Here is a 16,913-nt window from a genome sequence, read left to right as displayed (position 1 = left end):
AAACCCACAAACAGCTGTTCTTTTGCTCAAAATTCGCGAATGCTAATTATGATGGAGGAGGCAGCAAATAGGCAAATACTCGAAATAATAACTGAGACAGCTGTTTCAACATTCGCAATGTGGACAGATTTGATTAGACTCAAGACGTCAAGTTTACACAGTAGATAATCATGTTCCCTATTGTTCAATTTATTTTGTTAAATACTTTAAAAACTCGAAATTGTGATCACTCTGTTATATAAACAGTTAAGCAGACGCCCGACTTGATTTGAATTTAAATTTGAATTTAGGTTTCAGTTAAGGTTTTGACATTTGCATTGAAAGCAAAAGTGATTTCTAATTTTATCTGCTGCAACGATTAGAACTCATTGAAAAGCAAATCCCATTTGGAATAAGAGCAACACTTCAAGTTATATAAATTATATTTGATATTAATAGCTTTTTTTGTTTGCAATAAAAGGCCAAAGAGAGCGGCAAGTTTATTTATTTGCTTTGACAATATCAATGCAGATTTGTTTATTGCTTCGCTATGAACTTATATGAATTTTTATATTTATTTAGTTGCTAAACCTATTTGAATTTATATATTTGATTATTTGCTTGTTAAGTTTAGTTGGATTGTTTAAAAAAGTGGATTTATTTTACCTTGAATTAAAAGTCAAATTATTTTAGCTAAAACTATTCTAAATGGATAATGATTAGCTACGAAAATACTTATTGTTAACAATTTATTGACTGTTATTAATTTTCAAGTTCATATTTGTTAGCTATGTGTGATAAATTGTTATTCTAATTCAATAAATTCAGTTTGTTATGGCATAGAAATGTTCATTTCAGAATTTAAAAAGGGAGAAAGCTAATTTTTATCAAAGTACTTATATACAAATAGTATATTGTTTATATAAAATACTATTTACACATAATATATAATATATGTATACAGTATATTTGTACGTATATAGTATATTTTATGAATAAATAGTAATTTTTTAATTAATAATATACTTTTAAGATATAAATTCTTTGATAAAAATTAAAAAATGCTATCTATACATAAAATATACTATATGCATTGTAAATAGTATTTTTTATTAATAATATACTTTTAAGATATAAATTCTTTAATAAAAATGAAGTACTATTTATACATAAAATATACCATTTATGCATATAGTATATTTTATGGGTAAATGGTATATTTTGTATTAATAATATAAAAGATATAAATTCTTTAATAAAAATGAAAAAATACTATTTATAATAGAATGGTATAAATATAGTATATTTTATGTATAAATAGTATTTTTAGTTATTCATAAAATATACCATTTATACATATAGTATATTTTATGTATAAATAGTATTTTTCATTAAATATTAATATATAGTTTAAAAACTATTATTTATTTGTTTTTTATTACACAATTGACATTTAACTAATAAACACATTTCGATTCGTTTTCGTTGTAGGTAAATAAACGCTTGTAATCACGAGATACTTTTTGTTGTGCCACGACTGCAGCTGTTTGTTGGTAATGTACTCGAATTTGAATTGCCTCGACAAATAGAGAACTAACATAGATGTGACACTTGCACATTGAGTTTATGGGCACATTCAAATATTAATGTTTAATAATATTTACACAAATGCGATCACAATTGAGAGCGTCTACTGTCGCGTATCTATGAGATACTTCTAGGGCAGCAGAACCTAAACATATGATGATGATGATGATGTGATAATATCATAGTTGACAATTTGTTATTTAGCACAAACTTTCTAATTTTGTTTGGGTTTTTATTTAGTTTTTGTTGTTGCTGTGCGCTGTTTTAATGAGGCTGCAATTAAATTGGGTAAATGAATTTTTAGCGCAGTGCTAAATAATTATTCTAAATCATTCTATAGCTGAGTGTGGACCAATTAGCTGATTTTTTTTCGTATTGTTCATTGTTACATAACTGCTTTGTGCAAGTTAAAAATAGGTTTTCGAAAAGAGGGAGGGGGAAGGGGAGGGGGAACAGAGCAACGTAGACAATGCAAGCCTAATGAAAGACAACGCGAAAGAAAAGTAATTTAATTATTCAAATTTTTCGTGTCGTGCTTCCTTTTAACGTTCAACGTCAATGGGCCTCGAGTCGAGACTCGTGTCAGTTTGGTTTTCGATTTATTGCCGCTGCTGCTGTTCGTTAGAGTGAGATGGCAAATGTGCTTGCCGTCTCGCTCGGTCACGTTTTGTACCGTCGGGTCAAGATTAACTGAAACTAAAACTGAAACCGAAACCGAAAATGAAATAAACAAAAACCAAAGCAAAGCAAAGCAAAGCGAGGCGAGGCGAAGCGAACGTCAAACGAAAGCCAATCAATATACAGACATACTATGTATACACTACCCCCCCCCCCCCCTCTCCCCCTCTCCTCATCTCTTCTGTCCCTTTTGCTTGCAGTTCCGAAAGCCCAAAGAAATGCTTTTGTTGTTGTTGCGGCTATCAAATGGAAACCATTTCCGTCATCATCATCAAAGCTGACTCTGGAAATTCTCGCTGCACTTTCATTTTCGGTCTCGTTCCCTTTCTCTGTCTCCCTCTCTCCGTCTGTCTCTCTCTCCCTCAGTTGGCGACCTCAGTTTGGGGTATGTGAAACTATGCCAAAAACCGCAAGTGAATCTCGTTGTGTGTGTCTGTGTGTTTTGGCCTGGCTAAGCAAGGTTCGACTGCCTGTCTAACCGTCTTTCTGTCCGTCCGTCCGTCTCTCTGTGTCTCCGTAGTTGTTGTATAATTGAATTGTAGTCGCATAGCCCGCTATACACGTATTTGAAATGTCGGTCGAACCGGTTTCAATTTGGCACTTGGCGCTCTGTGCTCGGCCCGGCATAATAATTAAGCTTCATTTGCATTGAAGGCGCGCTAGAATTTGGTATTCGATTCGATTTGATTTGATTTTGGTATTCATATTGGAATTGGAAACGAAATTGGATTTCGATTTGGATTTGGATTTGGAATTGGAATTGGAACTTTGTGTCGCACTTTCGTTTGACATTTTCCAAACAGCAAACCGAAAATATATATTGATTAAGGTCACACCTAAAACTATATACGAAATGTAGATGACGTGCAGAACGCAGAGTCGTGAAAGATACAAGATACAAGATACAAAACACCACAACAAAACAGACAATTTGCGCTTGCGCATACTTATTAGGTCAGGGTCGCACCGACTGAGCGCGAGTCTTGCCAAAGAGCGCAAAGGCAACACAGCACCAGCATCATCAGCATCATCATCATCAGTCGTAGCTACAAGTGGCTATAGATACAGATACATTTATATGGTAACAGATACAGCTACAATAAATGGCATTCATAACAACAACAACAAAGAAGGAGGCGAAGGGGGTGTGTTGGTGAGGGAGGGAGGGGGGAGATGAGTGTGGGAGGGGAACAGCTGTCAGAAACCAGCAAAAGTCGCGGCCTTTTTTTCGCTGCAGTGCATGTGTATCTGCAAGATACATTAGCGCACTGAAGTTGAAACTGAAGTTGAGCTGTAGTTGTTGCTATTGTGTTCGTTAACTGTGCGGTGGGGGGCCAACCATCATAAAGGCTAAAAAACAACATTAATCTTTTTGGCCACTCGAATTGCGTTACTTGCATTCGAGTACAACACACATAATGGGTGTGTGTGTGTGTGTGTGTGTGCGTGTTTCTTTTGTTGTTGTTGTTGTGTTTCGATTTAAGCTGCTGATTAACATTGAACCACAGGCCACAGCCAGCCAGAAAGCCAGCGGTAATAATAAATGCCCGATCATCGCATCGCGAGTTCTGTGCCATGCAAAATGCCAAAGTAACGGCACAATGCTGTGTAGCCGCTATAATTGTATCTGTATCTGTATCTGTGGCTGGCCCCAAGTAAAATATATAAAGCTCTCTGGTTTATGATTATGCCTATTTGCGAATAAAAATATAAAAAAACACACATTGAAAGGCCAAACAAAATTATGCGCTATACACAGACACAGGCGCAGACACAAATAAAATAAATGAATAATATGGCAATTATCTCGAATATATAATTATGAGTGCTATTTTTAGACGCATTTTGCGTAAAAGCTCAAGCTTCAAATGGGGCATTTATCATTACATAATTGACTCCAAAACGAGATCAACAAACACATCAACTGTTTGCTACGAAACTCATTGCATTAGGTGCAGCAAACAAACACAGCAGCTCTTTGCTACGAAACTCATGTGCTGCTCCTTTCGCCTCGGTTCATTAAGTGCAGCAAACACAGCAGCTGTTTGCTACGAAACTCATTTGCTGCTTCTGTCGCCTTGGTTCATTAAGTGCAGCAAACAAACACAGCAGCTGTTTGCTACGAAACTCATTTGCTGCTTCTGTCGCCTTGGTTCATTAAGTGCAGAAACAGCGACAAATGAGCTTTTGAGCTATTTCCTATACTAAGCGCGCTTTGCTCTTCACTCTTATCAGCGTTGGCCACTAAGTGATGAGTGGGGTGGGGGCAACGCGACGGATAATTAGTAAAAGAAAAAAAAAACAAAGCAAGCAGTCTAAAAATAGATTGGACACCGCAAAGCGTACGTAGCAAAGCAAACTTAGCACACAACAACAACAAAAATACCAAAAAAAAAAGAAGTAAAGTATTTAAGTAATTTGCGTTGCGGCAACACCACCACAACACCCAACAACAACAACAACAATGAGAATAGCTAAATAGCAAGAGAGAAGAAACGAAAAAAAAAACGAAATTTAATAAATGAAAAAACTAAAACGACTACAAGAAATAATGAAATCGAAAACTGGGCAAGCAGCAAAAATGCATTACGAATAAGGCATAAAATCAGCTCAGCTAAAAAACACACAGACATGAGACACGCACACATGCACACATGCACTCACGCACGCAGTTGCATACATCAACAGAAATGTGCATGATCGCTTTATCAGCTGAGCGAGCGAGCGAGCAAGCAGCGCCCGCATTGCAGCAGTCGACCGACAAACGGACAGATCGACGAACTGAATGTACGACGACGAACTGTGCGACCGACTAACCGAGCGACCGTCAGAATTACCTGCAACTATGCTTATGCTTGCCCTTCTAAAAACACACACACACACACACATACAGACGCGTATATAGGGGCAGCCAAACATGCTCAAAATTGTGCTCAAGTCACTCTCCGACGCTCACTCACTCAAAAAAGACACATTCACTCACTCACTCAGTCACTGCGCGTCGCTCTCACTCACTCGCTCTCTCTCACTCGTTTCGGTGTACGGTGAGCGCTGCGGCAGCGCGTTGTGACGTCAGCTGACTAAAGCTTTCGGTGCTGCTCTGCTGGCAGCGAGCCGACGCAGCGCCGCGCTGCGCTGCGCTCACTCGCGAATATTCTAATAAGCATTTCAATTTCATTTGGTTTTCAAACGCGCAACGCAACGCAACACACGACGCTAGCAAACGGAACGAACGCGCGGCGCCATTAGCTTTTCAAACAACAAAATTTCAAAAGCATAATAATCAAGTGTGTGTGTGTGTGCTTGTGTCTGTGTTTTTCGTGAGTTGTGTGGCTGCATCTAGTTCGTCGTTGTTGTTTCTGTGTGGCCAATTGTGTGAAATTATAATAAGATACTCGCGGCATATAATTTTAAAACGAAATTCAATTGCTCGATTGATACACGCAGTGTGCTAAAAAAAAAAAAAAAAAAAAGTGAAGAAAATACAAAAAACAAAAAAAAACGAAGAGCCCAAACGCCAAATAAATAAGAAATAAAAAAAAAAGCAAAAGCAACATTCGCAGTCGCAGTCGCGGGTGCGTCGTCTTCGCCAGTTTAACGGTAATACTGCCCCTCCCCCTAAGCCACTTACATACATACTTACATACCTTCATACGGAATCCATATTTGTTTTTGCGTTTTGGACATCGCACAGACACAGCTGCTAAGTTACACTTGTTTGAGCTTTGCTTTGCAAAGACTTTCTGCCACCGTTTGTTGTTGTTGTGGCTGTTGCGTTTTTCTCTTTTTTTTGTTGTATTTTTGCTGCAGCAGAAAGAAGGAGAAAAAACAACGATTTTCACTTTTATTTGAGACCAGTCTGCTGTCTAGGCCAGCACGCCATACACCTGTTTGCGTGTCTTGGTATCGCCTCTGTATGTGTGTGTGTGTGTGTGTGTGCGAGTTGCTATGCAACAACTGCAACATAATCATCATGATCAGCAACAGCATCATGAGAATACATAATGATGTTTACTCATTGTGTATGAGCAACAAAATAAATGCTCAGATGAAATTGGTGAAAATTGCAGCGTTAATTTATTTTATTTGTGGAAAAAGTACACACGAATAACACACAAACACACACACACATACACACACGCACACACCTGGGAGTAGAGGTTCAACGAATACATTGTGAAATTCGACAAGAAAAAACTGAAATAAATGTAGCAAAAATGGCAAATGGCAAAAAAAAAAGTATTTTATCACAACGCTAGCCAATTAATGAAAAAACGAATCAACTAAATGCCTGACTAGCACTTACCCTTTACCTTTAGTTTTACAGGGTATACGCTGTACTTTGTGAACTTGTGACTGCAAATTCTTTATGCTTTACCACATATTGTTCAAGGTTCACACTATTCACACTAAAAAGCAGCTTGTTCAACTCGAGTACAGGGTACAAGAAAGTGCAAACACGCTTTGGCACTCTCTCCCTTCCTCCCTTTCTTGCCCCTCTCTCTCTCTCGCACACACTCGCCTTATCAACACTACAATCGAAAGCCTGCGTAAATTTAATTAAAATTGTTATAATTTTGGGTTTTTTTTTGTCGCAGCCAAACAATGTCAGAAATGGTGTCAAAAGCAAGAAGAGCAAAAAAAAAACAAAAACAAAAATAAGTGCATTTAATTAGTTGAAGAAATTATGTGTTAATTTCAGTTATTGTGTTAATTGAATTATGTATGCGATTTGTGTGATTCGCTCTTGTTGTTGTTGCTGTTGTTGTTGTTGTTGTTGTGCTATGACAGGAGAAAGTCAAATTTCAAATTTCAATTTGTTGCCAGCTCTCTGACACAAATACACATTTATCGTACATTCAGATGTACATAGCGTATATATACACAGAGTGACGAAAAGTTACGAAAGATATTGGCCAGCAAATTGATGAAATGTGCGATCAATTATTGTAGTTGAAAAATGGAAAAAAGAAAATGTGTGTTGCTTCATGAAAATGCAATACTATAATACTAAACAATTGCAATTACACAGCACGTCAAAGGCAATTAATAAATAATAAATAAAACAACAAATCATTTAAGCACACAACGAAAAAATGTTGCAGGCTCGCTTGTTGTAAATTATGCTCGAGTTTACACGTGGCTTAAACACAGAGAACAAAGTGGAATTCTGTGGAATCGTATTTATTCGCGATTTATCTAGTTTTTATCTCTTTGGAACTCTTTTGTGAATTAACTTTTTCGCCAATGAGTCACAAGTTTTATTGCGTTGCGTTTTGGTGTTTATCCTTTCGCTTTTTGCATTTATCACAATGTTTATTAGGCCAGTATTATAGCAAGAAAAGAAAGTAATTAGTTTTGTGATTGCTGTTGTGGTTGTTATTGTTATTGTTGTTGTTGTCAGGTTAATTGTAGATTGTTGTCGCTCAGTGTGATAACGAGGCAAAGCTAACTCATAATGAATAGCGTGTAAACACACAGCTAGATAACTAACCAACACACACAAACGTACATACAAATAGTTATCGTGAATAGTGCGGATCGTGTAAACGACGCTACTTAGGTTAGCTCGCAGACTGTGAATCATTCGCATCGCTAGAGGCACGCAAGAATCTATTTGAATTAGTTTATAGCTCTCGGAATATTTGCACGCATTCAGTCGCTATGCTCATCGAGCTACGCTATATACTATATAATATATATATACAGATACAGATACAGATTTATGTATGTTCATACATATCTCGAGACATTTCGCTTGCCGCCTCTGTGCCAGAAAAAATTCAATTGTTTTTTTTTTTTGTTTGTGAAACGCACAAACAAAATGATAAAGTAGGCGACACACAAACACAGTCACACACATACACCGATGCAAGAGACGCCACGCAGTGGCAGAAACAGAAAATAAATGAATGCAATGCGAAGATACCCTAGGTTGAGAAACCATAGAGAGAAACTATATCTAGATCATATAAAACAAAATATACAAATGAAAAGAAAAAAGATTTCTTAAAAAAGAAATAAAATAAAATAAACAAAAATAGCGAATGAAGAATTCAAAAAATAAAATATAATACTATAAAAAAAGCATATATAAAGCAAGAATTTGAAAAAGAAAATAAAAATAAATTAAACAAATATAAAGAAAGACGTATTCTTAAAAAAACTAAATGAAATGAAATAAACAAATACGAAAAAGAAGAATTCTTAAAAAAAAAAAAAAAACAATGTGTACAAAAACATATTGAGTTGATAGAATATAATAGATTAATTAAAAAAAAAAAGAAGAAATGAAGAAAGAATTCTTAAAATAAATAAATAAAATATATAACGAAAGCTAATTTCTTAAAATACAATTATAAAGAAAGAAGAATTTTTTAATAAAACAAACCAATAAAATAAACAAATATAAAGAAAGAAGAATTCTGAAAGAAAATAAATAAAAACAAGATGAGAGTAGATAGAATATAATAAATTAGTTTAATACAAAAAATATATATATTTTTAAATAGAAAATATAATAGTAAAATGTTATTTCAAAAACATTTTCATCACCTAGTTTTTGAGATAAAAGTCAGTTAAGAAAACTCTAAAACTTCGAGACACTAGAAAAAACACTCGCCTCAAGCAAACAAAGAATCAAAATACCTGCACTCTGCACTATACAGGGTATTCTTAATGTAAGATAGAGCCGAGCCTAAGAACGCTAAAGGAGATAAGAAGAAAGAACTAAGCATAGCCAAGACCCAGACCCACATGTTGTTGAAGTCGTTGTCGATGCCAAAGCTGATAGACTCACTCTAGACCCCTAAAACAGTAGCGAAGCAATCTGAAAAAAGAAAAGGACAGAGAGTGGAAAGAGAAAGAGAGACGACACATCGAGACATTCGATAACAACGCGGATATTTTGAACAAGAATTTCTGTTTTTGGTCGCTTTTGACAAACTGAACTGAAAAATTTAATTTTGTGTGTTTTGAGCAGCCGAAAACGAAAAGAACTTCCTCAAACACCCAAAAGACAAAAACGTGGAACGGTGAGCGCTAAACGTTAATAATAAACAAATAAATTAACAACGAGAAAAAAGAGGAAGGGAAATAAACAACAACATATTAAATGTGGGAACACAAAAAAAAAACAACGCCACAAAATTATAGAACATATTATATAGACGCATATGTAGGCGGTGCGACAACCAAATAGAGCGAATGATGAGTGCAAGAGGGAGGAAGATAGAGAGACAGAGAGAGGGAAGAGAGAGGAGAGCGGAGAAAGAGATTCTTCCTCATGCGAAATTGAGCAAATTTAAAGCAAATTAATTAATTAAAGCAACAGCCAACAGACCCCGGGCGGCAATTTGTTGGCATTGGTGGCAATAAAATGCCGAAAACTAAATAAAATGAATAAATGAGAGAATACTACACTCGGCAACAAAATAATATAATATAATGATGTGCTCTCCTCTTCGCCAGTCGCACAAACAGTTTAATGAAGCAGCTGTTACTATATTTCCATTAGAAATGTGACTTTTATTGTCACTTCGAGCGTAACGATGCATCAAAAGTGACTTATATTACTCGAGTAATGATTTTCGAAAGCCGCAATACGATAAAAGCTTGAATTAATATAAAAAGTTCTTACCTGCAGCTGAGAAAATCTATTCGCAGACATTTTCTATTACCACTCGATGTGAAATAGTAAAAAGTTGCTTTTTAAAGCAGCTGAAAGTTACCACCAAGATTAGGTTACACTTCAGTTAAAGAAAACATTATTTGTTGAACATTCTTCTCATACATCATAATTAGTAGCTTCGAAAGCAGCTGAAAGTTTCGTAAGCGCTTATAATGGAATAAAGCTTTATGCGGTTAAATTCTTTGAAATTTGATCTCATCATATTCCATGTTATTTTAATATCAAATGCGCTGTTCTATGTATTATTAATCACAATTAGTAACTTCGAAAGCAGCTGAAAGTTTTGTAAAAGCTTATCATAAAGCTTTGATTTTGAAAGTCTTTTTAAAATGGGATCTCATATTTCTTATTATTTTTATGTCAAATGCGCAGCTCTTTATATTCTTAGTCACAATACGTAACTTCGAAAGCAGCTGCAAGTTTCGTAAGAGTTTATCATAAAGCTTTGATCTTGAAGAAAGTTTAAACTTTACGCTGTCAAAGTTTTTGCAATCTGATCTCATATTTCTTATTATTTTTATGTCAAATGCATTATTCAATATATTCTTCATCACAATTAGTTACTTCGAAAGCAACTGAAAGTTTTGTAAAAGCTTAACTCAAATATAGCAGAAAGTTTTGATCTTGAAGCAATCTCAAACTTTACGCTGTTCAATTCTTTGTAATTCCATCTAATCTATTTTATAGCTGTATATTAATTACTCTTAATCGTAGTTGGGAACTTAAAAAGCAGCTAAAAGTGTCTTCAGTCCTTCCATGATTAATTAATAATGTTAAACCCTTAACCACGAAAGCTTCACTTCATTAACAAAGTAAAGCTTTAAGCTGCTTAATATTCTTCTTCAGGCATTCCAAGAAAGCTTTGCTTCATTTTTAAGTGAATTAAATTTCAAAATTAGCTGATAGCTTTAACCAAGCTTTATGCTGTTTAATATTATAATTTTTGGTCACATCCTTTGTCATTTTACTGTCACATACTTTATAATTTCCCCAACACACATACACACACACATACACCAAGCAAGCTGTTGTTCAGCTCAGCCTCAACCTCATCTCTGCTTTGCTTTGCTTTGCTTTTTTTTCGACTCGTTCGAAAAATGTGTGATAAATAAAATTGCAGCACAATCGTTTTGCCACTAAAAAGAAAACTAACGTCCAATTTCTGTTCTCCATTTCTCTCCCTCTCTCTATCTCTCTCGGTCACTGTCTGCTTGCAGTGCGGGACACTAGACGGAGCCGCCGAACCGTTATTTCATCAGCAACGCAACAACAGAATGGACGTCTACCAGATCGACGATGGTTTCCACTCGGATGGCGGCACCGAAACCCCTCCGCCATCGCCCAGCTCGGGCTCCTCGATTGCCTCGACCTCGGACCACGGATCGTTGGAGAGCGTTGACACTGGAGGCACACAACGCTTGGCTGTGCTGTCATTCGAACAGGTGCGCAAGCTGCACAATGTGATGGACGAGAAGGTGGCCATCCATGGACGTGGGAATTTCCCAACGCTGGAGGTGACGCTGAAGGATCTGGTGAATCTGGTGCGTCGCAAGCTGGAGGCGGATGTGAACAGTGGCGGTGCCGGGGTGCTCGTCAAGGATATACGCTTGAATGGCGGCGCCGCTAGTCATGTGCTGGCCAACGAGGATCAGCCGTACAATGATCTGGATCTGATATTTGCCATTGAGCTGAGCTCGCCGCGTGTCTTTGATCGCGTCAAGACCGCCGTGCTGAACACACTGCTCGACCTAATGCCCGAGGGCGTCTGCAAGCGTCGCATCTACACGTGCTCCCTCAAGGAGGCCTACGTCGGCAAGATGGTGAAGGTGAACAACAACAACGATGGCGATCGCTGGTCCCTCATTTCGCTGGGCAATTCGCCGGGTCACAAGAATGTTGAACTCAAATTCGTGGACACAATGCGACGACAATTCGAGTTCTCTGTGGACTCATTCCAAATCGTTTTGGACTCGTTGCTGTTGTTCTACGATTGTGCCGCACTTCCCATATCGGAGAATTTCTACCCGACGGTGGTGGGTGAATCGGTGTACGGCGACTTTCAGGAGGCACTGTATCATTTGCAAAAGAAATTGATCTCAACACGACAGCCGGAGGAGATACGCGGCGGCGGTTTGCTCAAATACTGCAATCTGCTGGTGCGCAATTACACCGCTGTCGATTCGCAGCTGATCAAGACACTGGAGCGTTACATGTGCTCGCGGTTCTTTATCGATTTTCCGGACATCAATACGCAGACGACAAAGCTCGAGGCCTATTTGCGTAATCATTTCTGGGGCGTCGAGGAGGAGCCGCTGCAATACGAGTACCTGATGCATTTATACAATGTCGTCGAGATGTCCACCGTCTGTCTGATGGGCCACGAACGTCGCCAGACCCTGTTGCTCATCCATTCGCTGGCCAACCAGGTGAAGCAGGCCCAGGAGCATCAGTATCAGCAACAACAACAGCAGCAACATCATCAACAGCATCATCAACAGCATCATCAGCATCACCATCAGCAACAGCAGCATCAGCAGCATCAACAGCATCAACAGCAACATCATCATCAACAGCAGCAGCAACAACACCAGCAACAGCAATACCTTCAACAGCAGCAGCAGCAACAACAACAGCAGCAGCAACTGGAGGCGGGGCAGACGCCGGTGCTCGCATTGGTCGCATCGTCGCCAACACAAACGCCGCAAACGCAAACGATCTATGTGCAACAGACGGCGCCAGCCAGTGCAACCATCTGTTGCAGCACAGCGCCACCAACAGCAGCAGCAACCGCAGCGGCAGCAACAGTGGCAGGCACAACAACAGCAACAGTAGCAGCAGTAGCAGCCGCTGCTGAGACGTCGCAAACACAGACCATACAGATACAGGCGGGGCCGCCGGGTCTCATCTATGCCAATGGCGTCTACTATGCACCTGTGATTCCCAGCACCATTTGCACGTGCAACTCCACCTGGTTGAGCACGTGATTGGAGCAGCAACAACAACAACAGCCAGAGCCAGAGCAACAGCAACAGCAACAAGAGAACACCAACAACCATACCAACAACAGCAACAGCAACAGCAACAGTAAGAGCAACAGCAATAGCAACATTAATAACAGCAGCAACAGCAATAGAGAAGCACTCGATGTGGCAGCCACAGGCAGCTTGGTGTTGACACAGCAGCAGATTAGCAATTTGCCCGTTTACAGTCTGAAACAACAGCAACAGCAACAACTACAGCAGCAGCAACATCACAATCACAGCAAGCTAGAACAACAACAGCAACAACAACAGGAGCTGCTGGGCACGTACAGTGGACAGTTTGCATATTTTTATCCTCACGATGGCTCGTCGCCCAGTTTGTTGCTGCTTGGCAAGGACTCGTATTTGCATGTCACGAATCTTTAAAACTTTACACAGCTTCACACTCAACTCTGTTGTTCCTTCTGATGATGATGATGATGATGATGATGTTGTTCAACTTTGATGATAAACTGACCGCTGTTAAAAAAAGAGGAGCAACAAAGACAAGGCAACAACAACATCGATGGGCAAAGAGAGTGAAGACGGAAAACAAAGCCCAGCAGCAGCCACAGCAACAGGAGCAACGATATAACAGCACTTGCAGCCATCTCAACAAGATTTCTACAACAATTTATAACAACAACAAAAGCCATTCACAATTAATTTTCCAATATTTTTCCAATTTTTGCGCCGCTCAAAAAAATTTCCTTGTATTGAAAAAAAAGAAAGAAACACTCGAAATTTGTATACTACTGAAAAACCTTATTACCGATTATCATTGAATTTCTTCATTTCTAATTCTACACCTCCTTCCTTCCCCCCCTCTTCTCTCTCTTTTCCCCGTACACATTCTCAACTATTCATTTTGTAATAAAAAAAAAGAAAAAAACGTAAAAAATTGCGGCGCAAAAAAGCACACACAAAAAAAAAACAAATCTTGCATTATTCTCATTTGTTGTTGCTCGAATTTCAGCTCATCCAACACACACACACACCTCCTAGCATCCCTCCAAAAAAAAGAAAAAAAGAAAAGAAAACACAAAAAAACATATATTTAATTATAGAATTTCTCTCTGAATTTGTTCGTATTGCTTTAAGCGCGTGAAGCGGCTTCTGAACCGTCGCCTAGAAATTCCAATCAAACTATCTACGTACATATATAACAAAAAAAATACCAATATACTAAAAAGCAAAAAAAAAATACATATATTTAACGAAGAAAAAACGTAAAAAATACTTCTACAAAAAAAGAAAAGCATGATCATGATGATGATAAGGATGATGATTATAGAAGTGCAGAAATTATGACATATATGCGTAATGTAAATAAATAAATCAATAATATCATTAGTCAAATTTTAGCTGTCGAAATTGACAAAGTAAAAGTAAAAGTAAAAGAGAGAGATAGAGAGAGTTGAAACCACAACAATGAAGATGAAAAAAACTGTATTTATATATATTGTATATGATTTAAGAACTCTTAAGGACTCTATAGAACTAACTGTACAATCATTAGATTCGGCAATTCACAGTGCAGTTTTTTGTTTTTTCTTTTCTCTAAACACAAAATGTATCTCAGCGTAAGACGTTTTGCTCAATGGAAAATTCGGGAAAACGAGATTCAAAACTTACAAATTAAAATCTCTATAAAAACAAAAACAAAACGATAATAACAAGAAAACATAAAGAAATATATATGTATAATTTTTTTACTTGAAACATTTTTATAGAGTTGCCGAGAGAAGGAAGAAAAAAAAATGGGGATAAAGTTTGATAAACAAATTTTCAGTGTTTTCTAATTAAATGTGTAAAACTGTAGTTGATAAACAAACAAAAACAAAAAAAGAAATGATATATCTAAAATAATACATATTGTACTATATCTAGTGAAGTTTAACAGCAGCAGCAACATGATGATTGATTGATTGATTGATGTGATGTGATGTGATGTAATGTGAGTGACTGGAGTTTGGATTGATTGTTCGTTTGTTTGTTTAAACTGCTGGGTGATAATTTATGAATGATTCAACTGATATACATATAACGCATATTATATATATATACATATATACATCTATCTATCTATCGAACTATCTAACTATCTATCTATCTACAAATATATTTATAATCCAACAAAAAAACATAAAGAATTGATGGAGAGTTCCGGAACATCATATTTAAAAGAAAAACGAAAAAAAAATCAAAAAAACAACAAACAAACAACAAAATTTTTCGATAATTGTAAATGTACGTATGTTTAATCAATGAAAGACAAACTGCAAGTCCAACCAACAAATTATCTATGTTTCCTGTTAACTCTGTAAACTGTAAACTGTAACTGTAACTGTAAACTGTAACTATAACTGTAAATGTAAATGTAAATGTAACATTAACTGTAGTTAACAGTCTACTGTACTGTAAGCTCGTCTCTGGGCGTTTTACTTTTGTGTACTTTTCAATTTAGTTGTAACAACTCGGAAGCAACTGCAATTGTGTTTGAATTTTTGTATTGTATTAACTTTAGTTTAAATTTGTGACATAATAATGTTTATAATGCTTTGTGTATATGTGTGTATATACATATGTATGTATGTGTATGTATATCCTCGATGTATTCCAAACCAAGATAATTCTTCTGAAACTTTGCTCACAACTGGCTGCTTGATATTTTTTGATAGAACACACTACAAAAAAAAAAAAAAAACAAGAGATGAACACAACAAAAATAATGTATGTATATGCAGACATATGCACATCGGATATATATTACTAGTTATATAGGTAAAATGATGAGAATGATTGAAGCTGATAAATAGAGCGAATAGTCTGTAAGCGTGGACATTTTTTGCAAAAACATAGCATGTAATTTTAAATTTATACAACAAAAACCATACAGATACAGAGTTACATATATATATATATATATATATATATATACATAATATAAAGAAATCAAACAAAAAAAAGGAAGAAGAAAAATCAAATCAAATCAATCAACAATCTATTGAGATTTGTATATAATATTATAATTATGCCTAAATATACAATACTACTTATATGTGTATGTACGACGTATATCCAATTAAAACACACACACACACAGCATACACAAAGAAACTACACACACACACATACACAATGAAACACTACACCACACACACACACCATACATATACATACTTATTACATTATATAAATATTAATCTTAATTATTATGTGTATCTACAACAACAATTTACCATATACTTCTGTGCGCTTCTTGCGATCTAAGGAATTTCAATAAAAACAAACAAAAAATACCTAAAAAGTATAAAACCAACGAAAAATACAAAAAAACACAAATATTAATACAATGACTTTTTCTTTCCTTATCGATATGAATTCGATGGCTTTTGCTGGACAACATCGCATGGGGTCAACTTTACAAATTTTTACAATCTCCTTCGCTTGGCCATTGACGCTTGTGTTTCCTCCTTTCGAATTTTGTTGTTTTTTCTTCTTTTTTCGATTGGTATTTTTCTGTTTCATTCGGGCAAACATCTGCTGATTATGACAGAGTCGACAACCAGCAACAACAGCAACAACAAACAACTTTTAACTGCTGGACAACTCTATGATCAACTGTTTTTGGTGTTGCAGCTGCAGCTGTGGCTGCATCTTCTTCATTCAATCTGTGGTAGACTGGATACTAGCTGGTCAACTTTCGCCTGTGGTTTCACTCTCAGCATTTAATTCGCAAAGTTTTCCTTTATCTCGCATATATATTGTATAATATTGCCTTTGGAGAGGCGCTGGCTAATGTCCGTGTCATAAGTGTATGGACTTCAGCTTGAACCCGGCTGTTGCTGTGTGTGTTGATAAGTGCGGGTAAATATAAAATATGACAAATCTTCTGTTGCCGCTAGCATGATTTATGATTTATGCATTTTGATTAAGCTGTTGTGGCTCAAACTGGC

At 36.7% G+C, this 16,913-nt stretch overlaps 1 protein-coding gene across 4 annotated transcripts in view; it reads left to right on the top strand.

Moving 5' to 3' along the window:
• The window catches only part of LOC117570207 (terminal nucleotidyltransferase 5C), a 70,791-nt gene extending 55,127 nt beyond the window's left edge, over nucleotides 1–15,664 (top strand). For 2 of the 4 annotated variants that reach the window (XM_034251696.2, XM_052005222.1), the window contains one exon: nucleotides 11,152–15,664. In XM_034251696.2, the coding sequence (XP_034107587.1) occupies nucleotides 11,152–12,918 (1,767 nt within the window). In that variant the 3' untranslated portion in view covers nucleotides 12,919–15,664. Of the gene's footprint in view, nucleotides 1–5,433; nucleotides 5,845–8,862; nucleotides 9,279–11,151 lie in introns of those variants that run through there. The other 2 variants (XM_034251697.2, XM_034251698.2) reach the window with 2 other exon arrangements.
• The last annotated feature ends 1,249 nt before the right edge of the window (nucleotides 15,665–16,913 follow it).

This window comes from Drosophila albomicans, chromosome 3 (assembly GCF_009650485.2).
Source record: "Drosophila albomicans strain 15112-1751.03 chromosome 3, ASM965048v2, whole genome shotgun sequence".
NCBI lineage: Eukaryota > Metazoa > Arthropoda > Insecta > Diptera > Drosophilidae > Drosophila > Drosophila albomicans.
This window is presented reverse-complemented; position numbering and strand designations above follow the sequence as displayed.